General features: G+C 41.3%; 1 protein-coding gene across 1 annotated transcript in view; it reads right to left on the minus strand.

Annotated features, from left to right (window-relative positions):
- Positions 1–15,574, minus strand: part of DYTN (dystrotelin) — a 70,252-nt gene that overhangs the window by 26,754 nt on the left and 27,924 nt on the right. The window contains exons 3-4 of the mRNA XM_075831524.1: positions 6,247–6,317; positions 4,370–4,529 (exon numbers count right to left, since the gene is read on the minus strand). Of these exons, the coding sequence (XP_075687639.1) occupies positions 4,370–4,529; positions 6,247–6,317 (231 nt within the window). The remainder of the gene's footprint in view (positions 1–4,369; positions 4,530–6,246; positions 6,318–15,574) is intronic.

Below are 15,574 nucleotides of genomic sequence, written 5' to 3' on the forward strand. Positions count from 1 at the left end.
GGAAAAGGTGTTTTTTTTTTTAACTTTTAATTTTTTGTAAAAATTTTTACATAAAAAAACAACTTTATTTTACTAATTTTTACTTTTTTTATTAGTCCCCCTTGGTACTTCAACCAGTCGCTTGCACTATATACGGCAATACCAATGTATTGCAGTATATCGTGATTCTGACAGGCTTCTATTCTTTTCTATTCTTCTATTCTATTTTTCCAGAGGCAGGGCTTAATAGGAGCACAAAGATGGCGGACCTGGGGGCCTTCATTAGGCCCCCAGGCAGCCATTGCAACCATCGCCACTCCGCAATTACATTGCGGGGGGCGCAATGAGCTGATAGAGGGGGTCGCCCCCCTCTTTCTAATGATTTAAATGGCGCGATCGCTATTGACCGCGGCATTTAACTAGTTAAACTAACGGGATCGCGCTCGAGCACGATCCCGCTCGTTACTCTGAAGTGTCGGCTGTAACATACAGCCGACAAAGGCATCGTATGGAGCGGATTCATTCAGTGAGCCCGTTCCATACTTCCCCTACCCGACTTTGGCGTATGGATACGTCAAATGTCGGGAAGGGGTTAAAGGAAATAATTGATGGACATAGTTTTCACCCGTGTAGAAGTTTGTTAGGTGCTGCCTGTATATAGGTCATTACAATGTATTGCAGAACTGTTAGCAAAAAGGCAAGAAGTTCAGCAACAACTTTGGCAGCGCGGTCATTAACTGCATGCGGTCGGACATTATGAACATGCAGTTAACTGCACAAAAAACACATTGTAATATAATAGCAGCAGTCTGTCCATAACAAACATTTCACCATTGACTTCTATTGAAAAATGACTTGCTGCGGTTTAAAAACGCAACATAAACGCACCGTGACCGCACCATGTGGCCTTACCCTTAAACTGTGCCACTAGAGGCAACTGACTGATCTTTGTTCATAACTCTCTACCCAATATGAACAGTGATATTTAAAAGTGAATTTTGCTCTAAGGCGGAATTCACACGACAGGGTTTCCTGGCCGGGTGCCGGCCGTTCATAAATCGGCCGGCACCCGGCTGCATTAGGAACAATAGACCCCTAATGGGTCTATTCACACGACCGATTTTTTGACGGGGCGGGAAAAACGGCCGTCAAAAAATGGGACATGCCCTATTTTCGGCCGGGTACCCGGCCGCCCGGCTCCCATAGAAGGCTATGGGGCCGGGTAATACACGGCCATCACCGGAATGTGTCTCGAGTGATGGCCGGGTCTACCGTCGCTCGCGCTCTCTCTCCTCCTCCTCCTGCAGGGGCTGGGTGGCATCGCCTGCAGGGGGCTGGGTGGCATCACCTACAGGGGGCTGGGTGGCATCGCCTACAGGGGGCTGGGTGGCATCGCCTACAGGGGGCTGGGTGGCATCGCCTGCAGGGGGCTGTGTGGCATCGCCTACAGGTGGCTGTGTGGCATCGCCTACAGGGGCCTGTGTGGCATCACCTACAGGGGGCTGTGTGGCATCACCTACAGGGGGATGTGGCATCACCTACAGGGGGCTGTGTGGCATCACCTACAGGGGGCTGTGTGGCATTACCTACAGGGGGCTGTGTGGCATTACCTACAGGGGAATTGGTGGCATTACCTACAGGGGGCTTTGTGGCATTACATACAGGGAGCTGGGTGGCATTACCTACAGGGGGCAGGGTGGCATTACCTAAAGGGGGCTGGGTGGCATTACCTACAGGGGGCTGGGTGGCATTACCTACCAGGGGGGCTGTGACATTATCTACAAAGGGCTGTGTGTGGCAACAAATTTAAATGAAATTCATCTGATTAAAAAACGGTCAGGGAAAAAAACGGATGCAAATCGGGTCCAAATCGGCCGGTAAAAACAGCAACACGGCCCGGAACGAAATCGGAATGGATGCAAATCGGATGCAAACCGGCCGGGAAAATCGGCCAAAAACGGCCGATTTTCCCGGCCGACACTCGGACCCTGTCGTGTGAATGAGGCCTTAGGGTATGTTCACATGCTAAACAAAAAAAGGCTGTAAAATACAGAGCTGTCTTCAAGGGAAAACAGCCTCTGATATTCAGCAGTTTTTTAAGCATCAAGCGTTTTTTGATGCATTTTTTTGCGGCCGTTTTTGGAGATGTTTTTCTATTGACCCAATGAAAAACGGCTCCAAAAACGGCTCAAGTAGTGACATGCACTTCTTTTTACAGGGCGTTTTTTCACATGCCGTTTTTTCCACGGTCATGTGCATGGGCCCATTGAAATGAATGGGGCCGCAATTCACACGGGGGAATTGCGGCCGAAAAAGCACGTTCGTGTGCATGGGGCCTTAGTAAATACGTCTATTTCATTTTTTTCCTTGAAATGTATAAGGGTAAGGCTACATGGAGTGGCCCTGACACAGTCGCAACGCAGCCAACAACCGCACCGGCACCATATTTGGTATGGCTGTCAAACAGCCTGTTAGTGACCGCACATTAATGCGGGTAAATCGTCCCTTTATATGCAAAATCGTGTGGCCATGAATTAATACACCCTTTATGGCCACACGATTTTGCAAGTTACAACAACTTACCCCCTATTCATTCTCTATGGCAGCGCCGGAAAAAGCCGAACACTGCACTCGGCTATCTCCGGTTCTCCCATAGAGAATGATTGGAGTGGCAGTGCGCATGAGCATGTAATACCCCTTAAAGAGCCTCTGTCACCACATTATAAGTGCCCTATCTTCTACATAAAAATGTGATCGGCGCTGAAATGTAGATTACAGCAGTGTTTTTTATTTAGAAAAACTATAAATTTTGAAGGAGCTATGACCTATTTTAGATATATGCTAATGACTTTCTTAATGCCCAACTGGGCATTTTTTAGCTTTTGACAAAGTGGGGTTGTAAAGAGAAGTGTATGACGCTGACCAATCAGCGTCATACGCTTCTCTCCATTCATGTACTCCGCACATAGTGATCTTGCTAGATCATGATGTGCTGTCACTTACTCACACATTAACGTTACTGAAGTGTCTTGAGAGTGAATAGACATCGCTTCCAGCCAGGGCGCGATGTCTATTCACACTCCCGACACTTTGGTAACGTTTGTGTGGGAGTTAATGACAGCAAGCGTGATCTCGCAAGATCACGCCTGTTGTCATTAAGTCCCACACAAACGTTACCGAAGTGTAAGGATTGTGAATAGACATCGCGCCCTGGCTGGAAGCGATGTCTATTCACTCCATGTCTATTCAGCGTCATATACTTCTCTTTACAATGCCCACTTGGTCAAAAGCTAAAAACCTAACGCCCAGTTGGGCATTAAGAAAGTCATTAGTAAAAATCTATAATAGGTCATAACTTGGTCAAAATTTATCGTTTTTCTAAATAAAAAGCACTGTTGTATTTACATTACAGCACCAATCACATTATGTAGAAGATAGGGCACTTATAAAGTGGTGACAGAGCCTCTTGAACAAGGTATTTGACAGCCGCACCTACATAGCGCCAGCGCGGTGTTTGCCCGCGTTGCGACCGTTTCAGGGCCACTCCGTGTGGCCTTACCCTAAATAAATTGACAACTGGGTGTTACCACTTTGGGGTGTGTCCCTCCACTGTCCAATCTGTGCCAGACTGTGCAGGGAAACGCACAGCTGTCAATTCATTTATACATTTCTAGTTGGAATATCAGAGGAATGTCCCAACGTAGATGTAAAGGATCTGCCAGACACAGCTTCTGTGTCGACGCCCGTGGTTAATCAGTCTGAATCTGCTCCTAAGTCTGATAGAGTAACTCGATCTGCTACCACTCAGCCTGGTAGGCTGAGAAGTGGCAGAACCTATCACAGCCTGGCCAGACGGTTCTAGCTCCCGCCCTCGGTCTATGTATACCTTCATTTGCTTCTTGTCTTTGCCTGTGATTCTCTCTTGTTTCCTGGCTCTGCTGTTCCTGCTATTACTATTGACCTCTGCTTCATATTGACCCTGGCTTTACTGACTACGCTCCTGCTCTGCGCTTGATACCTCGTACACTCCTGGTTTGACTCTGCTCGTTCACTACTCTTGTTGCTCACGGTGTTGCCGTGGGCAACTGCCCCATTTCCCTTAGCTTCTGTGTACCCTTGTCTGTTTGTCTGTCGTGCACATATTGAGCGTAGGGACCATCACCCAGTTGTACACCGTCGCCTAGGACGGGTCGTGCAAGTAGGCAGGGACTGAGTGGAGGGTAGATTAGGGCTCACCTGTCTGTCTCCCTACCCCGTCATTACAGTAGAGTTCTAAGAAAAGATGTTCGAGAATTATTATTTCATGGGGAATACAAGTATTCCCTTAAATAGACATATTAGGAGAGCTGACAGATTCTCTTTAACCCCTTCCCGAATTACAATACCATACCTGCATGTTGTGCCTCAGCTCCTTCAGTTCCTTCTTCATGCATTCATTGCTCTCTGCTATCATGTGTATCTGGGCCCCTACTGTGCAGTGAATGTCTTCTTGAGTCTCCTGAAGTACTTGTACTGCTCCAGTCCAGTGGCATAACTGCTTCCTTAGTAACCTGAATTAGAAAATACAGTGATTGGAGGATATGTAACCTGAGAAATCATTTCATGTCTGTAATAATAAATAGTATAAAGGGTGATCTGAGGGGAGAGATGTTATTAACATTGTTCAACACCTCATGCAGCTTAGTCCAAAGAATGAGATTGCATGCTGGTTTGTCTATAAAAACGGGATTGTTGTCTGATCTCATATTGTGATTTTAATTATCAAAGTTCAGATTAGGATGTTAGGCTTTCATCTACTTTTATTTAATACCGTCAAGATATAATTTTTCAGATAAGAATGCCGCCACCTGGATACAACTACATACACAAATGGGTAATAGTACAGTACATTAACATTTTGCCTCCCTTTATTCTCTCAGCTATAACTTTTCTATATTTCTTAATGTTTACTTTCTATTTGAAGCGTTTTTTTGGGTGGGACAAGTTGGAGATTTTTTAGGAATAATTTTGGCATGCATATAAATTAGAGTTAAAAATGTTTGATTTTTTTTAGAATAGAAAAATGCATGGAAAAGGCAATACTGCCATCATTTTTTTTTCTTTTATGCCGTTTACAGTTTATCATAATTGATGTGATACATTTATTGAAAGGATTATCAGGAATACGAGAATATCAAATATGTCTATGTATTTTATTTTATAATGTTCATTAACTTTTATTCATAAAAAATTATTAACCCCTTCAATATTTAGTTTTTTTCCTCCCTGCCTACCAAAAGCCATAATTTTTTTGCTTTGTCCATTGATGCAACTGTGGGAGGGCTTGTTTTTTGAAAGGCAAGCTGTAGCTTTTATTGGCACTATTTTGGGGTACATATAACATTTTGACAAATAAATAGCCATTCTTGGAAATGTTGTGTGTTTTTTTATGGTGTTAAATAATGTTGTATTATAATAGTTTAAACTTTTATAGATGCAGTAATACCAATTATGTTTTTTGGGGGAGAAAATTTGAAAGGGCTTTTTAAATTTTTTGCACATACTAAAAACTTTATTTAACATTTTTTTTTTGCTTTCATTTTTAGTCACCCTAGAGGGCTTGAACAAGTGATCAAGTTTGATCGCTGATACAATACACTGTAACACCTGTGAATTGTAATTTTTAACAGCTCCTCTTTTTAACGGCTTTGATGCTGTGATCCCTATTAAGTGGTTAAATAACCAGGTTCCGGAGCCATCTCCGATGCCGGTCGTTATGGTGAAGTTTCGGCTGTAACATACAGCCGACACCAAATAAGCATGGAGCGTGATTAGCCTGTGAGCCAGCTCCGTATTCCCCCCTACCGTCTATGACATACAGTTACGCCAAATGTTGGTAAGGGGTTAATTAAAAGAAATTGTCTTTATTAATTTTTTTCTTTTGTATTAACAAACTGTATAAGAATTTGTAAAAAAAACAACAAAAACACGTAAATCTCATTAGACTTACTTTATAAATATACTTTTTAAAAACTATAATGAAATGTCATAATTCTATCATTCTAATGACTACCTGTACATATAAAATGCTCAGGCATCGGTTAGGGCATTCCTGGCACCTGAGCGGGAACCCCCTTTATGACATCCAAATGCCCTAATTGGGAATGTGTACAGGGGTTGTGTTGACGAGACAACCCCTTCAAACAAGAAACATATTGCAAGAAAAACGCAAATGTGAACCATGCCTAAGTGCAAAAAAATTAAAGAGAGAAAACAGATAAACTCTACCGTCTTTCGCTCTGCAGGTCCTTTATGGATTTCTGTGTCTTTAGCAGCTCGCATTTAATAAATTGGAGTGCCTTGAAAGTAGAAGAGAATATTTTTGAGAAAAAAACAAATCATATTGTTTTGTCTTTAAGGGTATGTGCACACGACAACCCCAATTACGTCTGGAATTACGGAGCTGTTTTCAGGAGAAAACAGCTCCTGAATTTCAGACGTTATTGCATGTATTCGCGTTTTTCGCGGCGTCTTTTACGGACGTAATTGGAGCTGTTCTTCATTGGAGTCAATGAAATACGGCTCCAATTACGTCTTTTCAATTCAGGAAAGACAAAAGATCAAATCAGAGCTGTAATTTTGCAATTTCAGGATATACAGAGATTTATTTATACGGTCACTAACATTTCAGCAAACTTTGCATAAATCAACAATACAAACGAATATAAGAGACTTTGTAATATATCTTATTAGAGAAAAATTTCCCCAACTCCACTTATCAGGCTCCTTACCCCCCCCCCTCTTCTCCCAACTGTTCATTCGCAGAATTTACTGTTAAATCTGTCTCCTTAGGGTGAGACAAACTATCAGAACTGAGGGATCAGATCACATGCTGCCCATACAAGTCTACGCAGAGGGGAGGGGGAGAACGGAGCAGAAGCAGATTGAGAGAGAGGTAGAGAGAGACACTGCTGCAGTGCTGGACTTACTGCTGTATTAAACAGTACTGCTGTATAATCTCCATGTTGCTGCTGCTTCTGAGGGTGAGCTACAAAGAGATTGGGGAGTAGGATGTTCTCTTCTTTTTTTGAAGACAAGATAGCAGTTCGGCTCCTTCCACTACCTCAGAGAAAACGGAGAATTAGAGATAGAGTCTGCAGAGGGGCATACCGTATTTTTCGGACTATAAGACGCAGTTTTTAGCAAGAATAAATCTTGCTAAAAAGTCCCTGCGTCTTATAGTCGGCAGTCAAGGGACCCGGCAACGCCGGGCCACATCACCGTTTCTTACTTAACCCCTTCCTTACTCATGATGTGCCGGCACATCATGGAGTGGAGAGGGAATGATGTGTGGAGCGGGCTCACGCACTGAGCCTGCTCCATACACTGCAGGTGTCAGCTGTGTTTTACAGCTGACATACTGCTCTAATGGCCTGGAACAGTGATGGCGGTGTTCCTGGACATTTAACCAGTTAAATGCCGCAGTCAATTTCTAGGGGTCTTCCCATAAATGTCAGATAGATGCGGTTCCCACCTCTGGGACCCGCACCTATCACTAGAACGGGGCTCCCTAAACCCCGTTCAAGCTTACTCGCTCCGCTGTCTGTCGGCCACTTCCTGGTTAGGTGGTCGGGAGTTACGGAAACAGCCGAGTGCTCACTGAGCTACACTGTTTGCGGAACTCCCATAGAAGTGACTGGGAGTTACGTTAACAGCTAAGCACCGCGAGCTACGCTGTTTCCGGAACATGGTAGCTCTGAAAACAGTAAACATTATCGAGTTACGGAAACAGCGTAACTCGCTAAGCTACGCTATGCTGCTTCTGTTACTGCCCTTCGCTACTATGGGAGTTACGGAAACAGCGTAGCTTAGCTCAGCCATGTATTGCAGTGTTTTGTACCAGCGATCTAATGAATGCTAGTTCAAGTCCCCTAGGGGAACTAATCAAGTGTGTAAAAAAAAAAAAACGTTTATTTCAGGAGTGTAAAAAAATATTAAAAGTTTAAAAAAAAAACATTTCCCATTTTTCTCCAAGCACAATGTAAATAATAAAAAGCCTGTGTCGAGCCTGTCGTCTCCGGACCTCGCTCGTGCTGTTTGATTGTACCTCTCTGCGCATGCGCGGTTTCCGGAGCCGCGCATGCGTGGTCGGGTCTTAATGGCTCGGCGCTGGAGTCTCGCGATGATTTGACTGTGGCACACGCGGCTGAGGTGTGTTCTCTCCTATTTTTGGAGATATACAGTGATTCGATTTGTAGTCTGTATTTTAACTATGTATTTCGTATTGTCCAATAAAATTTGTCATTTTCTATGCAATTGGCTTTTATGGCTCAATAGTATTTGACTCCTTTTTCTCGTGTATGTATTTAAATGGTATTTGGAGTTTCTATTCTGACATCGGGGAGCATAGAAATCCGCACTTGCTGGTAGCTTAACCCAAATTACTTTATAGTCCCATGAGACATTTGTTGATAATATTGTGTTTGTGTGTATCTTTCACAGCTGCTGGCTCTGGTCCAAAAATGGACTTCAGGACACAAGATCAGTCCTGGATCTCACAGTTAAATGAGGTTTTTAAAGAAGACTCAAATCTGATTTTAACTACAAATGGTAGAGATTTAATGGAATCTATTAATAGGCTTAAGGAACTACATAAAAAAAGAGCCAAAACTTGGTGGAATAGAGCTTTTTTGGAAAGATATCTTTCCAAGGGTCTAATACCAAGGGGCCTAAGGGTACAAGTTTTTCCCTCGTTTCCGATTGGTGACGAGTCTTTTAAAACCAAATGGGAGGGTTTTGCAACTGATTGCTCTAGGGGCTTTATGCACCTTTTGTCTCAAGCCAACCAAGTAACTTTGGGTGATTTGGAAAAAGAAATTGAGGATCTACAAACCACCCTGAAAAGTGATCTTTCCAGTATAGAGCTTAAAAATTAAACGATGATCTCGATAGGGATTTCTTGAAATGGGAGCAAGAAATCCTCTCTGTGAAATCCTCAAAATTTCAAAGAGATAGAAATGATTCGCAGGAGGGTAGAATGTACAGATGGCGGAACCCGAGATCGAGATCTATTTCAAGATCGAGATCCACATCTTTCTCATCTGTGACATCTAGTGATAATCTCATAAGAGAGACAGGTGGCAAGACGAAAGGATGTCTCGACATATCAACAGGGGAAGAAACCCAAGAATACATTAGAGATGATTAATCTATCTGAACATTCCCTCTCAGAGACACAATGTGATGTGCTTAGTAAGGGACTGACCTTCTCACCTAGTAATCCTTTTAACTTCTTTGCAGCTATGAAGGATTTATATCTATTCTCAAGAAAATTAATTTTGAAAAAATTACATAGTAGACCTGGAATAGATATGGGACTAAATAGTGCTTTGGAAAAAGAAGCTTTAAAGAGGCTCTGTCACCAGATTTTGCAGCCCCTATCTGCTATTGCAGCAGATAGGCGCTGCAATGTAGATTACAGTAACGTTTTTATTTTTAAAAAACGAGCATTTTTGGTCAAGTTATGGCCATTTTTGTAGTTATGCAAATGAGGCTTGCAAAAGTCCAAGTGGGTGTGTTTAAAAGTAAAAGTCCAAGTGGGCGTGTATTATGTGCGTACATCGGGGCGTTTTTAATACTTTTACTAGCTGGGCGCTCTGACGAGAAGTATCATCCACTTCTCTTCAGAACGCCCAGCTTCTGGCAGTGCAGATCTGTGACGTCACTCACAGGTCCTGCATCGTGTCGGACACATCGGCACCAGAGGCTTCAGTTGATTCTGCAGCAGCATCGGCGTTAGCAGGTAAGTCGATGTAGCTACTTACCTGCAAACGCCGATGCTGCTGCAGAATCATCTGTAGCCTCTGGTGCCGATGTGTCCCCGCTCGTCTGAAACGATGCAGGACCTGTGAGTGACGACACAGCGTGATCTCTCGAGAACACGCTGTGTCTGCACTGCCAGAAGCTGGGCGTTCTGAAGAGAAGTGGATGATACTTCTCATCAGAACGGCCAGCTAGTAAAAGTATTAAAAACGCCCCGATGTACGCACATAATACACGCCCACTTGGACTTTTACTTTTAAACACACCCACTTGGACATTTGCAAGCCTCATTTGCATAACTACAAAAATGGTCATAACTTGGCCAAAAATGCTCGTTTTTAAAAAATAAAAACGTTACTGTAATCTACATTGCAGCGCCTATCTGCTGCAATAGCAGATAGGGGCTGCAAAATCTGGTGACAGAGCCTCTTTAAAGGCCCTTGAGGACCTTTTACAGGAGCAAATCTCTACAGACCAAGGTAGGTTCCCAAAATCGGTTATCAAAATAAGGATTTTGCTGATACCCTCACTTATTTATATATACAAAGTGAGTTATGGGGAACCACAAGGTGTACACCACCAATTTTTGTTATTTATTTTACTTTGGAAATAGGGAGAGAGGAAAAGAATTGTGGTTCCTATTATAAATTGAAAATAATAAATTTTATTAATTGTATTTATATTAAAATATTTTAATATTTCTAAAATTCTAAATGTAGGTCAATTATTCAGTAGTGCAGAAGACCCCTTGTCCTGCATTTAAAGAAAAGAATTTGTCTTTTATATGCTACTATCATATAACATTAAAGTTGGACTTGCTAAGGTGAGTATAGATCTAATGACATAGATATATTACATGTACTGTGTGAATCAGTGTTAGCTGTCAATCATTAAACATTGTATCAGTTTTGTATATACTGATATTTCCAATGTTTTCTGTTTGTAAATAGACAAGTATTAGTTATACATTGTGTCTATTCATTTTGTACTGAAATCAGACAGACACTTTATCTATTTGTTTGTGCTTTGTACTGATGTTGTTAGATCATATTCTCAGGATAAATTGCAACAGTCATTGCTGAGATTTGGTTTTTATTTTTTATATATTATTTATTTATTGTCTCTTATATAACTATTTGCAGTCCAAATTATGTTATGTTACACTGGCTACCTCAAATAGTGCCAGTGCGGTAACTTGTAAAGGTGAGCACTATAGGGTATAATATCGTTGTAGTGTGCTCTGAACTGGTTCCCTCCTTAATTATATAGGAGGCTGTTCACATTGGTGATATGCGGTTTTTAGGCTGGGTAGTTTGTGTGTTATATGCTGCTTGTATCTCCGATCCTCAATTGGGATCAGTAGCAAGATGATTTGCTTGTATTAACTTTATATGTAAGTTACTTGCTGTCTGCCTTCTGTCAAAAGCAGCGAGCAGCAGCCGATTGATATTTTAAAATCAGGCCGCTTGTGTGTATCGACGTGCTAAGTTATGACCAGGCCGCTTGTATATATCATCGTGTTAATCTAAGCGCTGTATATTCAGTTAGGATTGCGCTTGAAAGTATGTTATCTTAGGAAGCTGCTAGCTATAAATTTTCTTTAAATGCAGGACAAGGGGTCTTCTGCACTACTGAATAATTGACCTACATTGAGAATTATAGAAATATTAAAATATTTTAATATAAATACAATTAATAAAATTTATTATTTTCAATTTATAATAGGAACCACAATTCTTTTCCTCTCTCCCTATTTCCAAAGTAAAATAAATCCCAAAATCGGTTATACCTAGATGACTGAGGTTCCCACCCTTGTCGATTTGTCCGCAAGTGGAGATTTTTACCAAGATGGTAATAAATGACTTCAAATACATTTCGTCAAATAGAAAATGTGATAATTTAACTAAAAATCAACGTAATGCATTAAAAGAACTAAAAGGATATGATGATGTAGTGTACAAAGCGGCGGACAAGGGTGGGAACATCGTGATCTGGCCAACCGATAAGTATGAAAAGGAGGCTTTTAGACAGCTGAGAGACAAAAAAAACAGAAATTAACCTATAACCCAGTTGGCACTTTCTCAGTTGAGTTATTAAAGATCTTAACCTTGGCCCATGAAAAAGGCATAATTCCCAAAAATGTTTTGTCTGGTCTGATGACTCAGTACCCAAGAATACCAACCCTGTACTTTCTCCCCAAGGTTCACAAAAATATGATAGATCTCCCGGGACGCCCTATAGTGTCTGGGATAGGTGGACTCTGCGACCCCATCTGCAGATTCATTGACCACTACTTAAAATCATTGGTAGAATGCCTACCATCTTATGTGAAAGACACCACAGACGTCTTAAGAAGGATAGATGGTGTCAGTCTAGACGCTGATATGATTCTGGTGACAGCTGACATTGAGTCGCTGTACACCAGTATACGACACAGTGATGGTCTGCAAGCTGTGCGTCTCTTCTTGGGGATGAGTAGTTGGGACGGTCCCATATGTCGACTGGTTGTGGAACTTTTAGAATACATCCTGACACATAATTTTTTTCGTCTTTAAGGATGTGTTCTATCTACAAAAACAAGGCACTGCCATGGGGGCGGCGTGTGTGCCGTCATATGCAAACCTGTTTCTCGGTCTTTGGGAGAGGCAGGTTTTTCATGGTGACGGCACTCTCGCCGTCGACCATGTGCAGTGCTGGATGAGATACATCGATGACGTTTTGTTTATTTGGCAGGGGACAGAAATGCAACTTACACATTTCATGCAAGGTCTAAATATTAATGATTTAAACATAAAATTGACCTATGTGTTTGATAAGCACAGGGTTGATTTTTTGGACATTGCAATTGAGGTGGATGATATGGGATTTCTTCAGACTGATGTATTCAGGAAGAAGACATCTGTTAATTCTCTACTCCATGCAACTTCTCCCCACAGCCAGTCGACAATTGGCGCCGTCCCTACTGGGCAGTTTTTGAGAATGAGGCGCATCTGTTCATCGAATGTGAACTTTGAGAAACAATCTAGGGATTTGCGAGAAAGATTTTTGGACAGGGGGTACAGTCACAGAAGTATTAAGAAAGGATATAGACGGGCACAACTCACGAGTCGGGATTCAATTTTACATCCAGTGGGAATAAACAAAAAGAAAAGTGATCAAAATAACATCCGATACATCACTACGTATAATAATCAATGGTATACGATGAGATCTATTTTGGATAAGCATTGGCCAATTTTGCACCTTGAACCTGCTTTTGTGGGAAACCTATCCAAAAAAACACAAATGACAGCTCGAAGGAGCATGAATCTTAAAGACATGCTAGTGAAGATCCATTATGTACCGAGGCAACAAAACTTATTTTCATCAAGCAGTCCCAGACAGGGTTGTTACCCTTGTGGGTATTGCCTATCATGTACGAATATAATCCGCACAACAACCTTTGTGTCAATGACAGAGAATAGAGTTTTTGAGATCCGACACTATATCTCTTGCAGCACAACGAACGTTATATATTACGCAACCTGTGGCTGCCAGAAGGTATATGTTGGTTTGACCTCAAGACAATTAAGGATTAGGGTAAGAGAACATGTGCGTGACATAGTCACTGCTAAGGATGTCGAGGACCTTACACTCCTTAAAACAATCCCCAGACACTTTAAAATACACCATGCCTGTGACCCAAAATCTTTCAAGGCATGGGGTATTGATAGAGTTTTTTGTGGCATTAGAGGTGGGGATGTTAAGAAATTGTTGGCTCAGAGGGAATGTAAGTGAATTATTACCCTTGGTACAATGGCCCCTGTTGGTCTGAACGAGACTTTAAGTTTTGCCTCATTCCTTTAAACTCTCTATCTTTATTTGTTTTTTAACCTTTTTAATCTGTATATCTACTAATATATGTTTTTGTTCTGTTTAGTTTTTTATTCTACTCCTCCATATCAGAGTATGTCTGATTTATTTATGGTCACTATACGTGGGACGTGAGAGGCTGGATTTATGTGGAGAGACTCTTCTTCTTTCTCTACACCTCGGAACATGATTGGACCATTTGGAGCGTGTCCACACGTTGTCGATATTTTATTATCTGTCATTGCATTTGTATTAATGGATTCATTGTAAAAATCGCAGTATATAATTAATATTCTCTTATGTAGACTTTTATTCTCCTGATGTAATACTTATCATTTTCTCTGTATGTATGTAATTTTAATTAGTTGCTTATATATATATATATATATATATATATATATATATATATATATATATCCCCCTGAGGAAGCGACACAAGCGAAACGCGCGTCGGGGTGCCTCAAACATTAGGTGGATCATTCTATTCCCATAAACTTCATGGGTAAGCTATTATCTACTCATTTCCCTGGTTCTTGCCAGGTGGACTATTTATACACCGGGTTTTTTCAGGTTATACCTTTCTCTTGTCTTTTACCCGGGACCAGGCAATAGGTGGGGTTAGACATAACTCCTTGTGGCATTTATTTGTATGCTGCTAACTTGATACGCATTTGCTATTTCATTGGTGGAATGAGGAAGTGCTGTTTCAGGGTAACGGCACTGTCTGTATGGAACATCACTTTGTCTTTTTCCTCCATCAAAACCACAGTCAGTAGAACTCTCTGCCTGTAGTATTCATGGCATACCTGTGTAGGAGGTCTAGAATTTTATCTACCCATTTACCCTTCAATTTTAATACCTCGTTGTTTATTTGTGTTTTTATATTTTAATTTTTTGATGTAAGAATAAAAGTATATTTATTTCTCTGTACACTTATGGTTTAAGACTCCTATTTCTCATAGTTTTCAATTTTATTAATGTATGCGTATCCACGCGGAATACATATGTGGAAATAGTATCCGTCTTTTTCCTTGTCTGTATTCTTCTTGGATATTTATTAATATATACTCACTATAACGATGTATTTAATATTATTGCTGACCTTTATATTTTAGTCAGCATCTTATCACTATATGTTTCTTTCTTTTCTTTTTTTCTCTTTTTTTGTCACCTATCTTTATTTAGATGAGTACTTGTCTATTATGGCTTATAATTTGTCATTCTTTAATATTTTTATTTATCACTTGTTTCATCAGGATATATTCTTCTACTTTTGAATGTTTCTGCTTATTGATACTTTTGAGACTTTTGATCTCAGTATAATGTGTCTGTGTACATCAGCGGTGGATGATATTCTTATGATTATAAAATGGCCCACATTCTAAATGGTAGACTAATTGCTTCTGACTTTTTGCAAGCAATCAATAAGCTTTACTATCGCTTCTTACCTTGTTTTCCGTCTGTGTGTGTCGAGCCTGTCGTCTCCGGACCTCGCTCGTGCTGTTTGATTGTACCTGTCTGCGCGTGCACGGTTTCCGGAGCCGCGCATGCGTGGTCGGGTCTCAATGGCTCGGCGCTGGAGTCTCGCGATGATTTGACTGTGGCACACGCGGCTGAACATATTCAGGTCCCTATTGGCCTGTTTGGTCAGCTGGTCTCTCGACCTATCACATTTAAGAGGTCTAATTAATACGATTCAGAACACCCCTTGAAAAAGCTATCTACGCGAAACGCACGTTGGGGTTTCTCCACACTTGGGAGTCGTTACATCTGAGGAGCCACATGGGTTAGTAATTGATTCAGGTCTACTACTAATTGATGATTTGTTATGCTATTTGCCCGGCTATCTGTACACTTAATTGAGGTTTGGACAGGCTGTATGGACTATTCTGTCCTCTGAATAATTATTAAGTGGGTGTAGATTACTTATGTCATCCTCCAC

Source organism: Rhinoderma darwinii, chromosome 6 (genome assembly GCF_050947455.1).
Source record: "Rhinoderma darwinii isolate aRhiDar2 chromosome 6, aRhiDar2.hap1, whole genome shotgun sequence".
In the NCBI taxonomy this organism is placed as follows: Eukaryota; Metazoa; Chordata; class Amphibia; order Anura; family Rhinodermatidae; genus Rhinoderma; species Rhinoderma darwinii.